This window comes from Anomalospiza imberbis, chromosome 18, assembly GCF_031753505.1.
Source record: "Anomalospiza imberbis isolate Cuckoo-Finch-1a 21T00152 chromosome 18, ASM3175350v1, whole genome shotgun sequence".
NCBI classification, from domain to species: domain Eukaryota; kingdom Metazoa; phylum Chordata; class Aves; order Passeriformes; family Viduidae; genus Anomalospiza; species Anomalospiza imberbis.
Genome location: NC_089698.1, coordinates 2611458 through 2630848, shown reverse-complemented (window position 1 = coordinate 2630848; position 19391 = coordinate 2611458). Strand labels below are relative to the sequence as shown.

The following is a 19391-nucleotide window of genomic DNA, read 5'->3' as shown; positions in this document are numbered from 1 at the left end:
GTACTGAGGAGGTACCAGTGACACTGTGTGGCTGGGACCTTGCAGGCTGTAAACTTTAATAGAAAAGCTGGGAGAGGTTATGAGAAAAGCAGCCTGTTAGTCTCAGCCATGTAATTTGGCTTATTGTGGCAGTATCAGCAGTCAAACACCACAAACAAACCAGCACAAAATATGACAGCACATTCCAGCTATAACTGCTGGAATTAAACAGCATCAAAAACCAGAAAGCCAATGATGGACACACTGGGAAACACCAAAAGGTCCTGGAAGGAATGCTTGGTTTATTCTGGACGGGTTTTCCCAGCACAGGACTGCTGCACACAGGTGTCATGTCCAGGGAGGGTGTGCCTGCTCAGGGTGTATCTGCTCTGCCTCCAGCCGCCTGTGCTGCGGAATGACTCAGCTCTGGCTTCTGTTAACCACTCCTTCACGAGCATTTGAGATGACATCTAATTCATTACCAGCAATCTGCTTTCACCACCAGCAACCTTCTGCCTGCTGATGCAGATATCTGATAGACCAGGCCCCATTCATGGTCACTATTTACTGCAGGTAACCAAAACCCACCTAATGAAAACAAAATGCTGGGTTATCCTAAAAGTACCATAGTTTCATACTTTACAACTAGTTCTTTTCTTTTCTTTATGTGTGTGTCAAAGACCCGAAACACTCAATCAAAATTCATATCACCATAACCAGGGCAATACCTGAGCAAAAAGCTTTGTTCCAAGTGAAAGAAGGGAGCAGAGGAGATGGAGCTATTCCACTCTTAGAGAAGCCAAGATGCAGAACTTCTCGTCGCATCAAAACCAACATAATTTTATCAATGCACAATGTTCTAATAGCAAACAGGAAGTTTCAGGAGCTAAATTAAAAATAGAAATCACCCCTACTGTTACTTATGCAGGAGAGTGCTGAAGTACAACAGCACACACAACTTGTGGCTGTCAGAGGCTTTTGTGCCCCAGTCAGAACAGCTGAGTCCCCTCACATTAAAGATCATGGAATCAACAAAAGAGCACCACTTTGAAGAAAGTAACCTGAAGACACAGAGATGCTGACAGGGCTACATCCAGTACCCAGATCTTTAAATCCCCATTTCAGCACCCTAACCATTTTGTGACAGTGCTCTTTGCTGGGCTGGAGTAGAGACCTTTACCAAAATATAGCAAAACAGTCCTCAAACAGGGAAGTTCACTTAAGATTGTTGAGAACAATCTTAATGGTTATATTAAAGGTAGGCAGAGGCTTACCTTTAATAATGGGAATCCTGTTATCCCAGGGATGGTTTTAACAGAACTTTTGAGCCTGCACTTTGTAAGCTCCAATCAGAAACAATTACATCAAGTTGGACAGTCCTTCAACCACAAAACTGCTCAGGAGAGCAAGGGACTTGTGAGTTTTGCTCTTGTCCCTCAAAGCAAGGCTCACTCTGCCTCATCATGCCCAGTAAAGTCAATGGGAAAACAAGTCCAGCCACACAGGATTCCCCACTCTGCCCACAGCGCCATTCCTGCCCTTCCAGAAGCTGTGGGCACCACAGGACCCTGGTTTTGTTTACACCACGAGCATCATGTTATGCATGCAGGCAACTTTAAACTGCATCCTTTATTTCCATGGCAACGGGAGGGGCTGCATCAGCAATCCCCTAATTTGGGCCATCCTCACTCAGCAAGGATTCAGCTGCACTGAATCCTTGCTGGGAACAGCAAACCAGTGATGTCACCAGTAACCATGGTGCCCACAGCTGAGCCTCCCCTGTGCCCTTTGTGCTCTAACATGCCTCCTTCATATGTGACAATTACTTTAATCCAATTAGTGCTGTAAAAAAAAAACCAAAAACATAAAGGGCCATGTCAATACTTATTTTGGGAAGGAAGGTTAGTTTGAGTCAACAAGATAACGATCAGAACACAAGGCTTGACAATAGCACTTTGAGCCTCACTGCTCCAAATACACGGGAATGACCTGAAACCCTGGGGAGAGGGGAAAGAAATCTGTTCCTCATCAATGGCTTCATTAATACAGGCAAAAGAGCAGCTGTTTTAAACATCCCCCTTGCAGGTTTGATCAATGGGCTGGGCAATATGCAGTGCTTCACTCCAGCCAGGCACTGCCCTGTCCCCAAACACTGATGCCTCACCAGCTGCACGTAATTCTGATAGTAACCATGAAGTAGTTACCCTCTGTTAGTAACCATGAAGTAGCTACCCTTTTCCCAATGCAGCACTGATCAGCTGCAACTTCCAGGAGGGTTCCCTTTTGGGTCCTTCCCAGCTCTGCAGGGAGATGCCACCTGGTAACTCCTGCCTGTGGCAGGGATTTTAGGGGAGGGAATCTTCCCTCAAGTTTACTGAGCAAGAATTTGGACTACCAGACAGGCCTGTAACCACCCTCAGTGCTGCCTCCAAGGGGACATCCAGCACACCAGGAGACCAAGAAGGGTCTTTGCGGCAGGGAGAGAGGCACATGTAGAGCTGCACAAGCAAAGCTGGGCGTGCAGGAGGCCCTGAGGAAGGGACCTTTCTCACCCAGGCATGTGCACGTTACCTGCACTGCCTCTGCAGCACCATCAGCACCAGCACTCCTGGCTGCTTCGCTTGCAATGGAATGCACTATTTTTTGTAAAAAAGCCCTAAAAACTGCAGGCAGGCCAGGCTGTCAGCATCAGGCTCCTGCAAGGTGGAGCAGAAACATGCACAGCATCACTTTGTACAAGTGTTGTAGGCACTGCATTATTTAGAATCAGGGCTAGATATTAATGAAGCTGCTTGCACAAAAATAGGATATTTTGGGGACAATGAATTGTGCAGGGTCATAAAAAATTTACAGCATTAAGAGAACCTTTCTCATGGCCACTCATTAATCACTTTGCCTTACAAAGACACCCAGTCATAGTCCTTTAGAGTCAGGGCTGGATGTGCCAGAGACACATGAATTAGGGATCACTTTATTATGGAGATACCTCAAACTTGTTTACCCCACATGCCTCATCTTTCAAAATGTCTACTACACTTCCAGCTCAGTATTTCATCTAGTCTAAGTATTTCTTTCTGTGTCTTTAAACTGATTTTTCATTGCATTAACTATTCCACAGACACTGTCTGTAAGAATTACTGTCCCTGGTTTAAAGGGAGGCAGAGCAAGTTGCCCATTACTATATTGTGAGTCAGAGACAAAATTTCAACTTGGGCTGCTCTGGATCAAGTCTAATCCTCTGACTACATCCCTGATACTTCAGGAACCCAATGCAATTGTTCACTAACAATGGGCTGTGTGCTAAAATACCACAGGCCTGGCTTAAAGAAATCCCCATAGTCTTCCTCATACTTAATTCATTACTTGCCTTCAGGTATTTGAAAAAGGGAGAACCTAATCCCAGTCAGTATTTTTGTCCTTCATAAGAATAAAAAAAAAAAAAAAAAAAAAAAAAAAAAAAGGGGTTTTGACAGCCAGCTCAGTAGGATTGGCAGTGCTGTGTCCTGTATTAAAATCAGTGCAAATCTGAAGTTCAAAATTGTTTGTATTATAACATTATCCCAGCTTCATTCACCTTTGTTAAGAGAAAGAGAGCACATGAGCTGTCAAGGCAACATCAAGTCCACTACACTAAAATCTATCTTTTTTGGAACATGATATGGAATCCCAGACAATGCAAGAATTCAAGGATAATGACTACAAAACAAGAAAAAAGTAAATGTAGAAAAGGTGTTTGCTCCTTCTGTATGTTTTCCCAAAATGATAACCTGTATGGGTGCCACTGTCACCTGTGCAAATGAGACCCCAAGAGTGGTACCACCAAACGTAACCGTACCACCCTTGTCCTCAAAACTAAACATCTGCAAGTGCCTTACTCTCCTCCTCCAGAAGGATGCAAATCCTCAAGATAACAAAGAAAAGGTTATGAAAACCAGAGGAAAAAGAGAGAATACAGAAGCCACAGGTTTTAACACTGCAGCACAGAAATCAGGGGAAAAGCTTCAAACCAGGCTTTGCTTTTAGACTTGTGACCCTTCCAGGGTCCCTGGAGCTGTCAAGCAACATCACCTGCTTTAAAACTGAAGCATAAATGTCTGTCTGTGCAGATGGCCAAGGCATCTGCATGCAGAACAAAAATAATCAGCCATCCAGTATTCAGTGTCCAGAGATGAAGGGTTAGTTTGCTTTCCCCCACTCAATCAATCCTTCACCATCTGCTGAGCCTGCTGGCAACTGCCAAGTGGAGCTGAGGGTTTAAGGGACACGACTTTTGCACCTGGGTATCACGACAGGGCCTCAAGAATTACCACAGCACAAGCAGAGTTTTAAGTCTGTTCTCAAAGGTGCTTCCTGAGAGCTACACTGAAATGAAGGGGAAAATAGGACAGTGCAGGTGTCTGGAAACTGAGATGATGGACAAACCATAATCCTCCAGAAAGGAGGAAAGTGACTCAGGATACTCCATCAGCAGTCAGGACAGGAGATGCTTGGAAACACGCTTTGATTTTTCAGGGAAGGCAGTAAATGCAAAGCCCTGGAGGATGGTAGAGAAGAAGCTCATGTTAAAACATGAGAGAAGCCCTCAGTTCCCAGGATTCTGCCTGAGTTCAGCAGGCAGTGTTGAGCAGATGGGTTATCTTCCATGCAGGGCCTCAAACAGGGCCAAAGGCCTTTCCCAGTCATGGACTCTCAAAATGATGAATGACAAAGTATTAACTCAAAAAAGGATGACGCTGCATCTTAAAATAAGTCTTATCCTCAAAAGGTAATCACTAGGTCCAGCAGAAGAATATTTTTAAAGCACACTATCTTTGGAGGAAGGTCACAAATACCCAGAGAAATCTGTGTAGACAAAATGAAGACAAGAGTTATTTACAACAGACAAGAAAGCTGTGCACACTGATACAAAAATAAGTTTTAATAACAAGAGGAATTCTCTTGTCTTATGAAAGGGTCAGAAGGGCAGCGGTCTCTCGGAATCTCATGGCATATGGAAGCGCAGTAATGAACGCTATTAAGATGATAAAAGGACTGACCTTTGGCTAATAACATCCTAACAAATGCATTCAGGGCTCATATTTCAAGCTTTTACGAAACAGAGACTTTATGTTAATGTGTGCATTGTTTCTGGGGTGAGCAGGAGGAGTTGTACAGAAAGGAAGGTTGCCTGAACACACAAGGAAAGGATGCCAGTGTTCCAGGAAAGGATTGCTGCTGAGACCAAAACATGCAGGATTCAGGAGGGGAAGAATTAAGAGACCCTTTAATAAGATCTCTCTAATGTGTAACACAGATCCCTTCGTGCCCAGCAGGATTCACCTCACAGAGGCTGAAACAGCACACACACCTCGGATGTGATGTGCAGAGTCTGAGAAGACATCCAGGACAGAGTCCTTGGCTCAAAACTTCTGCAGAAAGAAACAAATCCCTACAAATGGTTACAATTGTTCCCTCCATAAATGGTTTGTGTTTCACAGAACTCATTCCAGTGCTCATCTCCAGTTCCTCCTCTCTCCTTACTTTAGGACAGCAGCCTGCAGCTTCCCCAGATCAAACAACTCCCAGTCCCATGGACAACTCAACTCCAGGCTGAGATCATTGAGAAACCCTCACCCTTGGAAGCAGAACTGGATTTTAAATGTGCACACAGATTTCAGGGGAAGTTACATTAATAGAGGTATAATTTCACTGTTTTGAAATATTTTGCCTGTTTTATGCACCAGAATAAAACCAGGTCACAGCAGGAAGGAAGATTGCTGCTTCTTAGTTCATATATAAAAATGAGTATGTTTTAATTTGGACCTCAAAAGAGACAAAACCTCATCAATGATGCAAAAAGGTCTTGTGCCTATGGAAAAGCTAAACCCAACTGCTCTGGATGGAGCAAGGGCTCCCAACCTGGAGATGCTGACAATGCTGCGTGAGAGGTTTCCCTTGGAAGGATATTGAAAGTCTGAAATTTAATAGAGAAAAACAATTCAGATCTGCTAGGCTTCAAGCAAGTCGAGGGTACATTAAGTCCTTGCTGTAATGTAAAATTAACTTATTTAAGGAAGAATTTAAGTGCTACTTAAAGTACTGAAACCACTGACTGTAGATAATATTTCAGAAGCCAGCAGAAAGCAACTTAGGACACTTTTTGCTCTCTTACCTCAAATTTTAAAAAACCACTAAAAAGTAAAGCAGCAGGCCACTCATCTCAGTTTTCACAGCTTTATACACCAGCCTGGAGAACTTGTAGTTATAAGAGGAATTACAGAGCAACACAGGCATGCACACAATGATTTATCGCATGTCTTGCCTGCCCAGTGGCGCAGAGAAGCAAGAGAGATGTGGATTATATACTGCACAATTTTAATTCTCCCATCCAGTAAACATAGCAAATATGAGTACAGCCTGTTCCCATTTAATGGAAGGATCCTTTGCTATTTGGGCATGATGCTGCTTACATCAAATCTGGTGCAAAATTTTGTTGAGACTTCTATGAATAAGAAGGGATTGTTCTCTCGTGAAAACAGATGATTGATCCTTCCACTGCAGAGCAAAAATCTACATGGAAATGGCTTTGAGAAGTGATGACAATACTCCAGCTTGACTCTGAACATCCTGCCCACATGACTTTGAGGCATCACTTCCACCACAGGGCGCAGGGGAAAAGGGCCTTTTGGAAAACTTCCATTTGGACAATGCCGAAATCTAGGAAAATGCTTATCTAGGCAAAAAGATTTAATAAAAAATAGGCAGCTTTGTACCAACTGGTTTGGAATTTAATGGGAATTTTCACTCATGAGCTTGAAGGAAACGAGTGATCAACTTCAGGTACATGCTTGAGGCTCCCTAAAAGCCTTGAGGAACAATTGTGACATCTCCTTTCCCACTGCTGGAGAAGTGCTTCTCACAGGAGCAGGCTGCCTGGTGCCACCAGCAGTAACGCCACCATCCGTACACGACAAATGTCTTAGAAATAAACCTTTTGCCTTTAAGAATTGCTCCTCTTCCCAGGAACTACTTCAAAACATTCTGTTCCACATTTCAGCCACAGATTTCTCAGAAATGCCTCTTCACTGGTGCTTTGCACAGATATCTCAGCTTATTCTCATAAGGGGCCCAATACACAGAACTTCTCCTGTGGCCTCTTCAGGTGTTCCAGAGGAAAAATAAAAGGACAGACATGAAGCACTTTCTCATTCTCTGAAAAGGACACAGTCACGCTCCCCACTGCTCCTTCCCCACTGCCTGTCTCAAAGACAAAACCTCCACTTTTAAATCAAACTGGAGATAAATGTTATCCTGGTCTAGGAAAAGCTCACACTGAAGCCAGCAGGAATCTTTCCACTAATTGCAGGAATAATTGAAGCAAATCACTACCAAACTATGAACTCTACCCTAAGTGGTCTTTGTTTTGTTATTGCTTTTTCTTTATTTCAAACTTGAGTTGAAACTAGTATTCTCAAGGAAAAGCACAGCTAACTTCTCCTCTTGTGCTACTTGTACAAGTAACACAGCAAAGTCCCCTGCTTGTCACGCACTCCTCCAGCTCCCCCAGACCTTGGGCTCCATGAAGTGTTTCCAGCTCAGCACCCTGCTCCAGGAGAGTGGAGGGAGATCAGAAACCTGACTTGACACTTGAGCTAAGAGGAAACCTTACTCTGCTGCCTGGCAATGCAGTAAAAAATTAAAGCAGGGCTGGATGGCAATTTGGAGAGGTAGTTTCTCAAGCTGGTGAACTTCCCCTTGCATGAAACCCTTATGGCTTCTTGTGTCCTTTTGACGTTAAGATATGGCCAAAATCTCTGTTACGTAACAAAGCAGAACCCAATGTCCTGCATTAAGAAAATTAAAACCAGCAATTTAACTTCTGAGATCAGAAAGCAAATCCACCTCCCTGACCAAGTCCTCCAGAATTCCCAGGAGGCCCCAAAGACACTCCCCAATTAAGGATTCATCCTCTGTTTAATCAGGTGGGCTCCCCCTTCCTAATCAGATCACTCTCCCCTACGCTCTGCTGCTCACTGACAAGATAATACTCTGCTGCCATCCACCAGCTCTTCATGCAAAGCAGCTGAGACAAATTAGGAAGACAAAGTTGTTAACAAAATAATTACACCAATACTGAAAGCAGCTACAGCATCAGGAAAAGGTACAGAAAAATGAAGCCACCTAAGAAAAATGTTTACCTGTTTATGCCAAGATTTAGGTTAAACACACATAGATGACACATTTGTGTCAGAAAATGGAATTTGACCATTATTACTGCAAAATACACACCATGCATTCTTTTAACAGTCAAGCCCAAGTGCATGAATCCTTAGGGAACACAGCTGGGTGGCCAGGAGAGAAATGGGGGAGTTATGCTTTTGCTTTCGTTTGGAGGGTTTGCTTTTCCCCCTTATTTTAGGTTTTAAGCCAAAGCAGATTTTTCTAGCACTGCTTCAGAAAGCAGAGTTCTCCTGCAAGCTCAATATTAGATGTGTGTTTTGCTGGATGAGCAAAATTACATTTTATTTAAAGTGTGGGACAATGAAGTAACACTTCAGTTTCATTTCCTTTTAAAACTGCTCCTGGTTGGATTTCAAACACTGTGAGACTATGGGCACAGAGGACTTCAGTTACAAAAACCCAACATTTTAATTAACTGCTTTACTGCAGACAGGGAATTCTGCAAAAATTCCCATCAGTATTCAGAAGCCCATTAAAAATAATCTACATTTTAGGCCTAAACTGATTAGTATCTGTTTCATTGTGGTATATGAACACAGATATTACATTTCTTTTTTTCCCCTCCCTTAATTCCAAATTATGCCTTTGGTTTACCCTCTCAAGTTTATATTAGACTGTTGCTTCCCAAGAAAAGAGCAGAATTTGGTTTTCAACTGGAATTGGCACAACCAGTAACCAGCACCCAGGTGGGCAGCAGTGCCTGTTTATGCCCTAGAGCTTGTTCCCTTCCAGTGGGTACCCACACACTTGGGCTGAGTGTTTCCACAGGAACACATTCTTGTTTCCCCAGGCAGGTCAGAGAGAGTCCTCCAATTTAAGCGGAAGAGGAAGCAACTCAGAAATCGAAGTTTGTGTTACTTTCCCCGCTACTCCTTTATAAGCAAACAGCAAAACCCAAATTTAAAACATCCAATCCTGCAGGAATTCTCCCCCGCCCCCCAGAGCAGCCCCCAGAGCCCTGCAGGGAGCAGAATGTTCCTGACCTGGATCATGTAGAGCTGGGCGATGCGATATTCTTCCACGCTCATCGGAAGAGGAATGCGATATTCCTTTATGAGCATTTTGGATACAGAAATCTCTTGTCCGCTCAGAAACACAATCCAAAAGCTTTTAGTAAAGGCTCCTTAAATAATGGCAAGGAAATGCATCGAGGATGCCTGAAACAGACAGAATGGAGGAGGGAGGAAAGAGAGAAGTCATTATTTTCCATTCTTATGGCAGAACATCCTATTTAGGAAAAAAAACACTCCAACAACAAGCAAACATTAATTTTTGTAATAGCTATAAGCATAATAGCAGAGAGAAGAATCTCTGGAGTGCTACCAGACCTTGGATATCAAATTGAACTGATTCTTTCAGAATAATTTTGATTTGCTTTAGGGGATACCATCAAAGCTATTACTCTCCTGACCTTTACCATAGTATCAATCAGACTTTCATATGCAACAGCATCTCCACGGAAGAGATGTGACAAAAGCTCCCCATGAATAGGCAAATCTGCTGCTGCCCACAGTCTCCAGTGTCAGCAACACACCAGAGATGCATCCTCTCAAAAGCATCAGGTTTTATCCTCTCAAATTCATTTAGCAGCAAGAAAGGGCAATAATTCAACTTCCTCAGCCCTCAGTAACAGCATGATGAAGAAAGACCTTTGGATTCTAAGAATAAAGACAGCAGAAATGTATTTTCTTCCCTGCTTTATTCTGAATTATAGTCTTGGTAGGACCCTTTCTTTTTGCACCTCCAAAAGAGTCTGCTGGCAAGATCCTCCTGTCATTTCTGTCAATGTCAGGCTCATTTTTACACTCCCACTGCATGAGAATACAGTCAAAGATCAAACTGCAACAGAGAAAAATCCCATGGTACCCCACCTCAAGGCACTGTAACAGAATTCTAGTTAAGAATTCAGGGAATACAGCATTCACTACACCACAGGTCAAAGCAGGAACTTCTCAAATACCTTTAATACTCCCCTATGGACTGTGGATAAAGACAACAACTTTATGTAAGGAAGGGGGAAATAAACGATGACTGGTGAGGAGAAGAGGACACAAGAAGCAAAGTCTGTTATCAGCTCAAGTCAGCCTGGGCAGGAGCTGGTGATGGCTCTCACAGCACACAAACCATTCACTTGGCTCCTTCTTGTCCCCAAAATCCACCTTCCTGCTGTGCCTGCCCATTGGATGTCTTCAGAGAGAGCTGCTGGAGCCAAACCAGCCCCAAGTCCTGTGACTGGTGAATACAACCAACAGAATAAACCCAACCAATTTCTCTTGTGGATTAAACCACGATGTGGGAATCAGGAAACCACACCACTATCAACAGCCTTCAGTGCCAGTCGGTGTTTGCACAACACTTCACCAACCTTTTACGAGGTTTAGAGAGGTTCAAACACGTGCCCATGGTCACAGAGCAACCAGGGACAGCAGTCAGTGTTTATAACCCAGGTTTACTGCGACGTCTCTGCCAGAGCTGCCCCAGTGCCGAGCACACACGGGGACAATGGCCCAAGGGACACCCAGCCCCATGCCACGGTGCCCCCAGCTTGCCTTCCTGTGACTGCCACATTTCCAGTCTGGCACTAAAGCAAATCCACCCCGGACCGACTCTTCTGGAATAGTGATCCGTCTGGTGCTGCATCATCTGAACAATTTATTTCCAAATTCAATTCTCTGCCGCATTTTATTGCTGTCAGAGCAATCTGTGCCTGTGGAGGGGAGGATAAAAACCTCTCTGCTATGGCAAAGCCTGTAGAGAATAATTCTGGGAAAACTCTGCTTCCCTACACTGCTGAGCTCTGCACAGAAGTGTGTGCATCCACTTGCATATACAGGATTTCCTTCATCAAACTAATCCTCCAGAACAGGTGAAGATAATATCATTAAGTGGTTTTTAATTAGTGTCATGGCAAGGAACAACGGTTATCACCACAGGATGGATCTCAAGGACCAGATCTGCAACGGTGCAACTCCAGGATCCCAACTCTTGGAGCTAATGGCTGTGGGAGACTCAGCTACACATCTTGAGCAGTTTGCTGTGTTTTAGAGAGCTTTGAAAATTAGATTTAAAAGCTTCTCCCCTTGTTCCCCAAATGCTCTGAAAGTGATTCTGCTCCATCATAAGGACATCAGTCATATCTGTCCTTGCTGCTTGCTAAAACCAGGATATTTCTATTGATTGGAAGAGATGAATAAAACAAAAAAATAGAACCTAAAAGGCAGTAAAATGGCAAGAAACCAGTAGCAATATGGAAAAAATGTGTTTATAATGAAGTGCCAGTCAGGTGATAATTCAGATGGCTGAGATACAAGAGGGTTTATTTTATTACAGACTAAAAATCCCAACATTTTGTTTCCAGGCAGGCACAGCAGCAGCCTTGGCATGTGGAGCCTATCTGGTCACAGCACTGGCTCCTGCTCCAGCTTCCTGCTCAGTTTTTATGGGAGCTGAGGGTTCAGCATCAACCCTCCTTCAGGCTTCCGCTTCCCTGTGGTCAGTGATGAAAAAGCAGCATTTGGGCTCAGCCCACAGGACTGCAGGCAGCAGCAGACCCTGATTATGTGCCCACTGGAAGTGACCCACTCCAGCTACTGCAGCCAGCCCCTGAAAGCTGGGTAGAAAACAACCATGGAAACACACTGGGCAACACCATGGAGCAAATCCCAACCTCAAACCAAGGGAAAGACATCTGGGATCAGCAGCCTGACACTGAAGGAAGCACAAAGAGAACAAACCTGACTTGTTTGCCTGGTTTTTAGCCAGACCAGCAAAAAAAAAGTAAATTGTTGAGTTGAAAATAACCTGTTCTTACCCTTTCAAGAGCAGTGGTGCCCAAGTATCAAACCATGAAATAAAACCATGGGATTTCACCAAATTCAGATCAGGGGGAACACCACTCCAGGTGGGACAGAGGTGACAAAATGGCCCTTTCAGACAACTCACTGGGGACAGTGGTCTTCCTCCAAAATCCTGGGATTTCACAGAGAAACACAGACCACTCATTGTACTGTCCAAACAAAACACAGAAGTTTGTCTGCAGAAATGATGAGAAAGAGGGAAAAGCTCTTCTGGAAGCAGGGGAGCCACCACGCAGCTCTGGAGAGCAGGTGTCAAAACCCCAGCTGTGTCCATGGCACTGTCTGCAGCCAGCCCACTGCTGGAAGCAGCCAGAGGTGTTTGAGCTGCTCCACGTGCTGGGATCAGCAAACAGCCAGGGATTTTTTTTTCCACCAGTGGATTTTGGCTACACCAAGATAGACTTTCCATGGATTTGCCAAACCCCTGTGACTGCACAACTGGAAGATCCAGAGGCTGTTTGCAAACCTCAGCCTGCAGCTGGCTTCCCAGCAAGAGGCAAGCAGCGGTGACGCAGGACATTTCCAGACTCGCTGCTGCTCCTGCTATAGCCAAGTGGCACATTTGTACAGCCCCTTATTCAATTTATACCCTGAGCTGTAGTAACTGTGAGAGCCAGGCGCATAATTTTATACCTCAATTATTTTAAAATCAGGTTCTCAAAGCATTATAATTATGCTGCAGAGTCAATATCCTGCTGAGATGAGTCAGGTCCACCTCTGAGCCATTGCTCCAGGCTGTCTGAAGGCTCATGCACAGCCTGCTGCATTTACTTCCAATTTTAACAGTCTCCCTCACAACAACAAACTCCCTAAAAAAAGTGCCCGTGCTTTAAAATCAGGGGAGGATTATCGGGATCCGCAGAAGCTGAACAGACCAAGAGACCCAGCAGAATCTCTCCATTCAACCCATGAACTCAGTTCACTTCGGGAGCGTCAGGGCAGCCTCCCTGGTACTAAAGGAGGTAGCAAAGGGCTGATAACAACTGACAGCTTGTAATTAAGGAGTAAGTTCAGTGTGTGAAGGGTGGTTACACTCTGCTACTGGAATGCTGGAGGCCAAATCCCAGCCAGGCTTCCCAGGCTGGCCCTGAGGAGATGGAAACTGAGTGTGACAGCAGAAATCCCAGCTCCTCGAGGGGTTCTCACACAGGAGAACCACTCACGCTGTGGGTGCAGGCTACAGAAGAGCTGCTATGACTCTTCCCAGCTGTCACCTCAACGATAAATTTTGACCAGCTCACTTTTTCCATGCTCAGGCTGCTGAGCAGAAGCTTTTCAGGGCTGCAGTGAGCAACGCGCCAGCAGCAGGAACCCACCTCAGGCCATGGCTGCTGCATCCCTTTTCCAACAGACACGACAGAGAGCAACTATAATGAGCTTTTTCCAGCCTCACACAGGAGCTTCATTTTATGCCATTATAAAGTTAAAAGGAAAACCCATCATGGAGGGTCACACAGCAGCTGGTAGCAGAAGCAGGTCCCAGCTCCAGGTCTCAGGTTCTGGTCACCCACTGCCTGCTTAGGGCTGTGCTCTCTGTAGAAGCTGAGAAAAGTCTCCTCTATGGAAGAACACACTCGTGAGCTAAGGATTGATAGCCTTGACTCAGCTGTTGAACATTTTTCCTTGCAATATTTTCACATCATCAAGAAATTTAAGATAACTAACAGAAACAACTGTAAGAAGACTAGGCCAAACCTGTAACGGCAAAAGGATGAGCAAAGGCATTAGCTGAAGACCTCACCTACCTCCCTAAAGACCTTCCTTAGGCTCTCTACATGGCCTTTATCCCCCCAAGAAGATGCTTCCTTGAAGAAAGTGATATCAGAGAGATGTCAGCACTGATCCCAAGTCGATCAAACACTTGGACTTTGGTGGAAGCAACACCAGGCTTAGCAGCCCGGCCACCTTCCCTCTCCTGCAGAGCTCCCTGGAGGAGGACACAGTGCTCTCCCATGGAAGCACTGCCTACTTACTGTGCTTGGATTTATTTATGCCTTTAGAAGCTGCAGCATAAATGGGAAACAGAATCCCAGGGCCTAAGTCAGCGGTTTTCAAAGGCAGCCTCGGCGCTCACACCTTGATTAATGCAGCAGTTTCCCTGCTGGCCCAGAGCAGTCTTGCTCAGCTTTATCTGTCCAGAGTGGCATTGCTGCAAAGACCATTCCCTGTCACTCAGGTCCTGCTTGTCCACAGTGTCCCTGCCTCTCAGAAGCTTTCCACAAGTATCTACAGAGCCTGGTTGTCAAACCTTGCTCAGCCCTCACTCGCCAGCCTTGCCTGCTCAACCCTGTCCAGGAGCTGTGGCACACACAGCTCAAGATCCACCACAGGGACCGGCACAGGCTGGAAATTGTCCTGCCCACATCCCACTGCCAGCTCCACGGGAAGGGCACAGGACAGAGAGGAACTTCTTGGTTTGTGAGTGCTCAGCACACTCCAGACTGGAGTGTAAGTGTCACCATGAATCTCTCATGACTGATCACTATTCTGTAAAGGTCAGGGGAAAGCACAATTAATGAGGCTTTTCCAAGGAGATGAATAATGAGTGCTCGTATTTTACCATTCCCTTCTCTGCCCCTCTTGCCCAACCCCACCAAAGTGATCTCTCCAGTGGGACTGTTTCAATCCATATCTACATCGGAAGGTTAAAAAGCCTCAACATTTCTATTTAGTAGCTTTGTGGCCACAAAACACTCATCACTACTCTCAAAACTATCTCTCTCTCACACACACATGTGCACTAAACTGAAGAGAGAGAATGAGCCTTTGAAAATCAGCAGTTTTCAGTTTTCATGGTGTGGGTTGTACCTGCTCACTGACAGCTAAGCAGATTTAAAAACTCATCAGGCCTGGGGAAAAAAAGAAAAACTGATCAAAAGTTAAAGCTCCTTAAAAGTGCACAGTTCACACGCTCTCGGCTCCAAGGCCACTGTGTCAGTGTGTGACATCGTTCATCCTAATCCCCCATCTCATCTGTCACATCTTCAGAGAGAAAACTTGCCATGCAGATGTTTGCACATCCGAGTTCCGTGACTGAGCTTAGATCCCATCCGACGGTGAATCAGCAGCTAACGAAAAGTGCCCTCATTGCACAACTGCAGCAGTCCTGCCAGTGCTGGAGCTCCCCGTGGGGATGGCCACTGCCTGCAACACAGCCAGGGGACAAGGAAAACACAGGCATTTGTGGAATTCAGCTTTCCCAGGTACAGGGCAAGCTCCAGAGCTCTCGAAAGCAGCAGCACAGTGAGGGGCTGAGGACAAGCATTGCTTGGTAAGACAGGGCAAACAAGTCCCATTTACAGTACCTGATCTTTTTTCCATTATTAGATACAATTTGACGTCACTTATAGAATTTAAGTGCTCTTGTAAAGTAGATGTTTATTACAACTGAAGGATGGAAGCAGTCCAAATGCAATATAGTGACACTGGAGCTATTAAATCTTGTTATAGTTCACTGGGCAGCCAAATACTGGCTCGAAGCAACGTGAGGAGAAGGGGAGGGGGGGGAAATAACACCACAGCAAAGTGTCCGCAACACCCACCACCTTTTCTGCTTAAACGTTCGTGGATATTGTGCTGGTTTTTTGTACTTTCCATTCCTATTACCCCTTCAACACCTGGGAGAGGAAAAATCGACTCCCTTCCTTCTGCTTTATAAGTGATGGCGTGGTGCAAGGCCAGCCAGCCCTCCCCATGCACACACAGACTCCGGGGGGGAGCAGGTGAAGTCCATCAGCTGAACTTTGGCTGGAAAATTAACATTTCAAGTCCTGCCGTGCCTGGAGGTTATGCAATAACGAACTAATAAAGAAGCCATTAAAAGAACTAATAAGCACACTCGAGCCACAGATGAGTTCAGAGGGAAAGACAAACCGGCCTCTAATCCTTTTGCTGATACTGGGGATAAAGATGAATATTAAAAAGAACGCTGACATTAAAGTTTAAACGTTTCCAAGTAGTCTGCATGAGGAGAGCAGCCACAAACCCCAGTGTCCTGCGGCCAGGCTGCAGAGCCCGGTGAGCCACAGGAACTGGGCAGATCCTGCTTTTAATGGGGTTCCTCAGCCCAAGACTGAGCATTATCCACTGAAAACAGGCCAACATTACACACACAAATACATAAATATAAATGTGTAATATATATATTTTATATATAGACACACATATATATACACACACAGAGGGAAACAACAATAAAAGCAACACTGACAGTGTGGCAAGTACAGCGTGTTGGCTGAAAACAGACCAAAAATTGCTGGCAGCTCATTAGTGTAAAGAAAAATCAATGGAATGCCACAGGCAAACAGCATGGACAGGATTTTTCTCTGGTTGGTGGCACATCCATTAGTCTGAAGGGCCACTGGCATGCAGAAGCCTGCACAATGTGGGCAGCAGTGGCAGGGAGAAGGGAGGCAGGCCAAGTGTAAAAACAAAATAAACATATCTCATTTGCCAGGTAGCCTCCCTGGGAGGTTATTGCATTTACACTTTACAGCTCCAGGTGCTACAATCCCTCTTCCTGACAGAACTCAGGAGAGGGAACACAAGGGAGCTTGGTGCAGTTCCCACCAGCTGGTCAAGGCTTCATTTGCATTAAGGAGTGAAAACCCAGCCAGAAATCCATCCAGGCTCTTAATGTCCATGTCCACACCACCCCTGGTCTCTTTCTCTCCATCAGTTGCTGCACTGGAAATCACAGTTTTCTATTAAAACATCATGAGCAGAAAGCCATGAAAACTCCCATTCTTTCATCTCACCAGTCACCAAGCATGAAAGTAAGAAATTGAGAGCAGGGAGGCTGAAGTCCAAAGCCTTATGCATTTCCTGTGACTCTTGTTCCTACACCACTGCACAAGGCACTTGAAAGCCACTCAGTCCCAAACCCATTACAGCCATACCCCATCTCCCCTGGAATGGCAACCCCAGCACTCATTCCCCACTTTATAGCTTATTTATTCATGGGTCTTTATGCTCATCTTTTCCAACCTACAGCCCAATTCAAGCTATTTCTCAATGTTAATTTGAATTTTTATCTCCAAATACTTGCATATCCACTGAACCTGCTTTTGAGACACAAAAAGGCAATTTTGGGATTTGAGTCAACATTGGACAGACTGTGGATTGCTTCCTTAGTAACTCCCCATTCAAACAGAAAAGGGTCATCAACAGCTACTTCACTTTTTCAGTAGTTACAGTCCTGATGGAAAAAACATTTTATTCCCTCACTTATGCAAATATCATGTGGAACAGGAAATGAACATTCAAAACTGGTTTAAAAAGATTATTTCATGGAGGAAAACATTGTACCATTGCAAAGGCAGTGTTAGAGCACTGTAATACTTTACACTGGTTTCATTAGCTGAGACTTGCCTGGCCTAAAGGCAAAATGGGGATAAAGAAAATAAGTCCCACTCCATCAGAAGAAACTTGTAATGACACCTAAAATTCTTACAAGGGGAGCAAGACAGACACAGCAGTGAAGGCTGATGAATGATGGTGCAATTGAGGTGGAAAGTACAGGGCCATTTTGCACAAGAGCAGTAAATGTTTAATATCTCTGTTGCATCTTTCATCCATAACACCAACAGATTAACAAGGTTTCTGTGGCTGGGTAATTTCTTTGGAGTTTTGATCTTGGAAATAATGACACTAAATATTTCATAAGTGCTTTTGAAAGTTTTTTTTCTTTTTTTTTTTAATAAAGGAAAAAGAATCGCTCGCTGCTCTTGGACTGCAGCAGGGTAATGACAGTGCACAGCTAATCAATAACCATTTTCAGTTCATTAGTCAGCACATTTTGGGCTGCTGTTTTTTGTTCCCTTCTACCATTCTACATCCCACATACGGAGTGATGGTGCATTTTTAAAACATCACATCTTACTGCTTTTGCAAATCATCCTTAATGCAAACCACAACATAGAACACCCAGCCTCTAAATACCACCCACACCATTTAGAGGCTTCCAGGGTGTTTCCAGCTGAGCACTTATGCCAGCTGAGACAGAGGAGGCTGAAAGTGCCAGACCAGTTCTGTTTCTTCTTTAGTCTGGGTAACAAATTGCTGGGTCATTTCTGTCCCTCACTCCTCTCTGAGAAGTCTAAAGAAGGACAAAGCTTGGTCAGTCACTTGGACAGTCCCAGCTCGAGGGCTCTGGGACAGGCAGCTCCAGGTTCCTCTCTGGGGAGCTGCTGATGGCACCAGAGCCTTGGCTTTGCCCCAGATCCAGCTGCTGCCCTGGAGCCACAGCTGCACCTCCACAACACCCAGGACCTCTGCACGTGCTTCCAAACCAGGGTGCAATGGCCAGTTCAGGCAGCAGAGACCCCAGGGGTACTGCCAGGTGTTATCCACATCCCCAGTTCTCACCTCCTCCAGGAAAACCCAACATACTCCTTCCCTAGTGCGCCCACTCCATAAAACATTCAACCCAAAGGACACACTATGATCATTTAAAATAGAGCTGAAACTGGAAACTGAACCCAGGACTTAAATAAATAAATAAATAAATAAATGGTGAATTCACCCAAGCCGAGGACAGGAGTGGTACCTAAGGAGACAAATTCAGGTACTGGCAAGAAAAGAGGAAACAACATTCTCTTAGTCACCCACCCAGAGCAGAGCCACAGGAGTGCCTGGCTGGGGCCCAGCTGTGCTCCTTGCAGCAGCTCCTGGTGCTTGAGGGATACATTGAAGTTCTGCCCTGGCTTCAGGGACAACCATCATTATCCCTCATTTGCAGGGAAATTGAGACAAAGGGAGAAAAATTATCTGGTCCAATATCCAAGAGAGAATCGGTGACAGAGCAGATTCAAGACTGGATCCAACTTTTTCCAGAAAATAGTTTTTTATAAAGAGAGGAGGGAGTGGAATAGCTCAAGCAAATTCAATTTTCCTGATAACTGGCACAATTCTGCAAGAAAAAAAAAGTGAAGAATTTTTTTTTTTTCTTCTTACCGACTGCCTTTCAAGATATCGGCAATTTCTGCAGAAAACAAAACAATTCTTGAAAATATCAAATTTCCCCAAGAGCCCAGAGGTTCTCAGCACACATGTCACCTCTGCCACCCCTAGACAAGCCCTTTTCCTGCTGGAAAGCACATGGGAGCTTTAAGAACTTTTCTGTTTTGTTGAAATCCTGGTAGATGCAGGTTTGGTTAACGCAGTAACTTGAATGAAGACTGGCAGAGCTGCCCAGGCAGCCTGTGACACTCAGACCAGCATGGCCTCAACTAAACACTCACCCTCCCTCTTGCAGAATGACAAGGAAAGAAACTCCTCAAGAGCAAAAGATGCTCAAACCCTCACTTACAACAAAAACCCCACGCAAATCATCCT

The 19391-nt window shown here is 44.8% G+C and overlaps 1 protein-coding gene across 9 annotated transcripts in view; it reads right to left on the bottom strand.

Moving 5' to 3' along the window:
* The window catches only part of PITPNM2 (phosphatidylinositol transfer protein membrane associated 2), a 127012-nt gene that overhangs the window by 55347 nt on the left and 52274 nt on the right, over positions 1-19391 (bottom strand). For all 9 annotated transcript variants that reach the window (XM_068208411.1, XM_068208410.1, XM_068208414.1 and 6 more), the window contains one exon: positions 9183-9356. In XM_068208411.1, the coding sequence (XP_068064512.1) occupies positions 9183-9260 (78 nt within the window). In that variant the 5' untranslated portion in view covers positions 9261-9356. The remainder of the gene's footprint in view (positions 1-9182; positions 9357-19391) is intronic.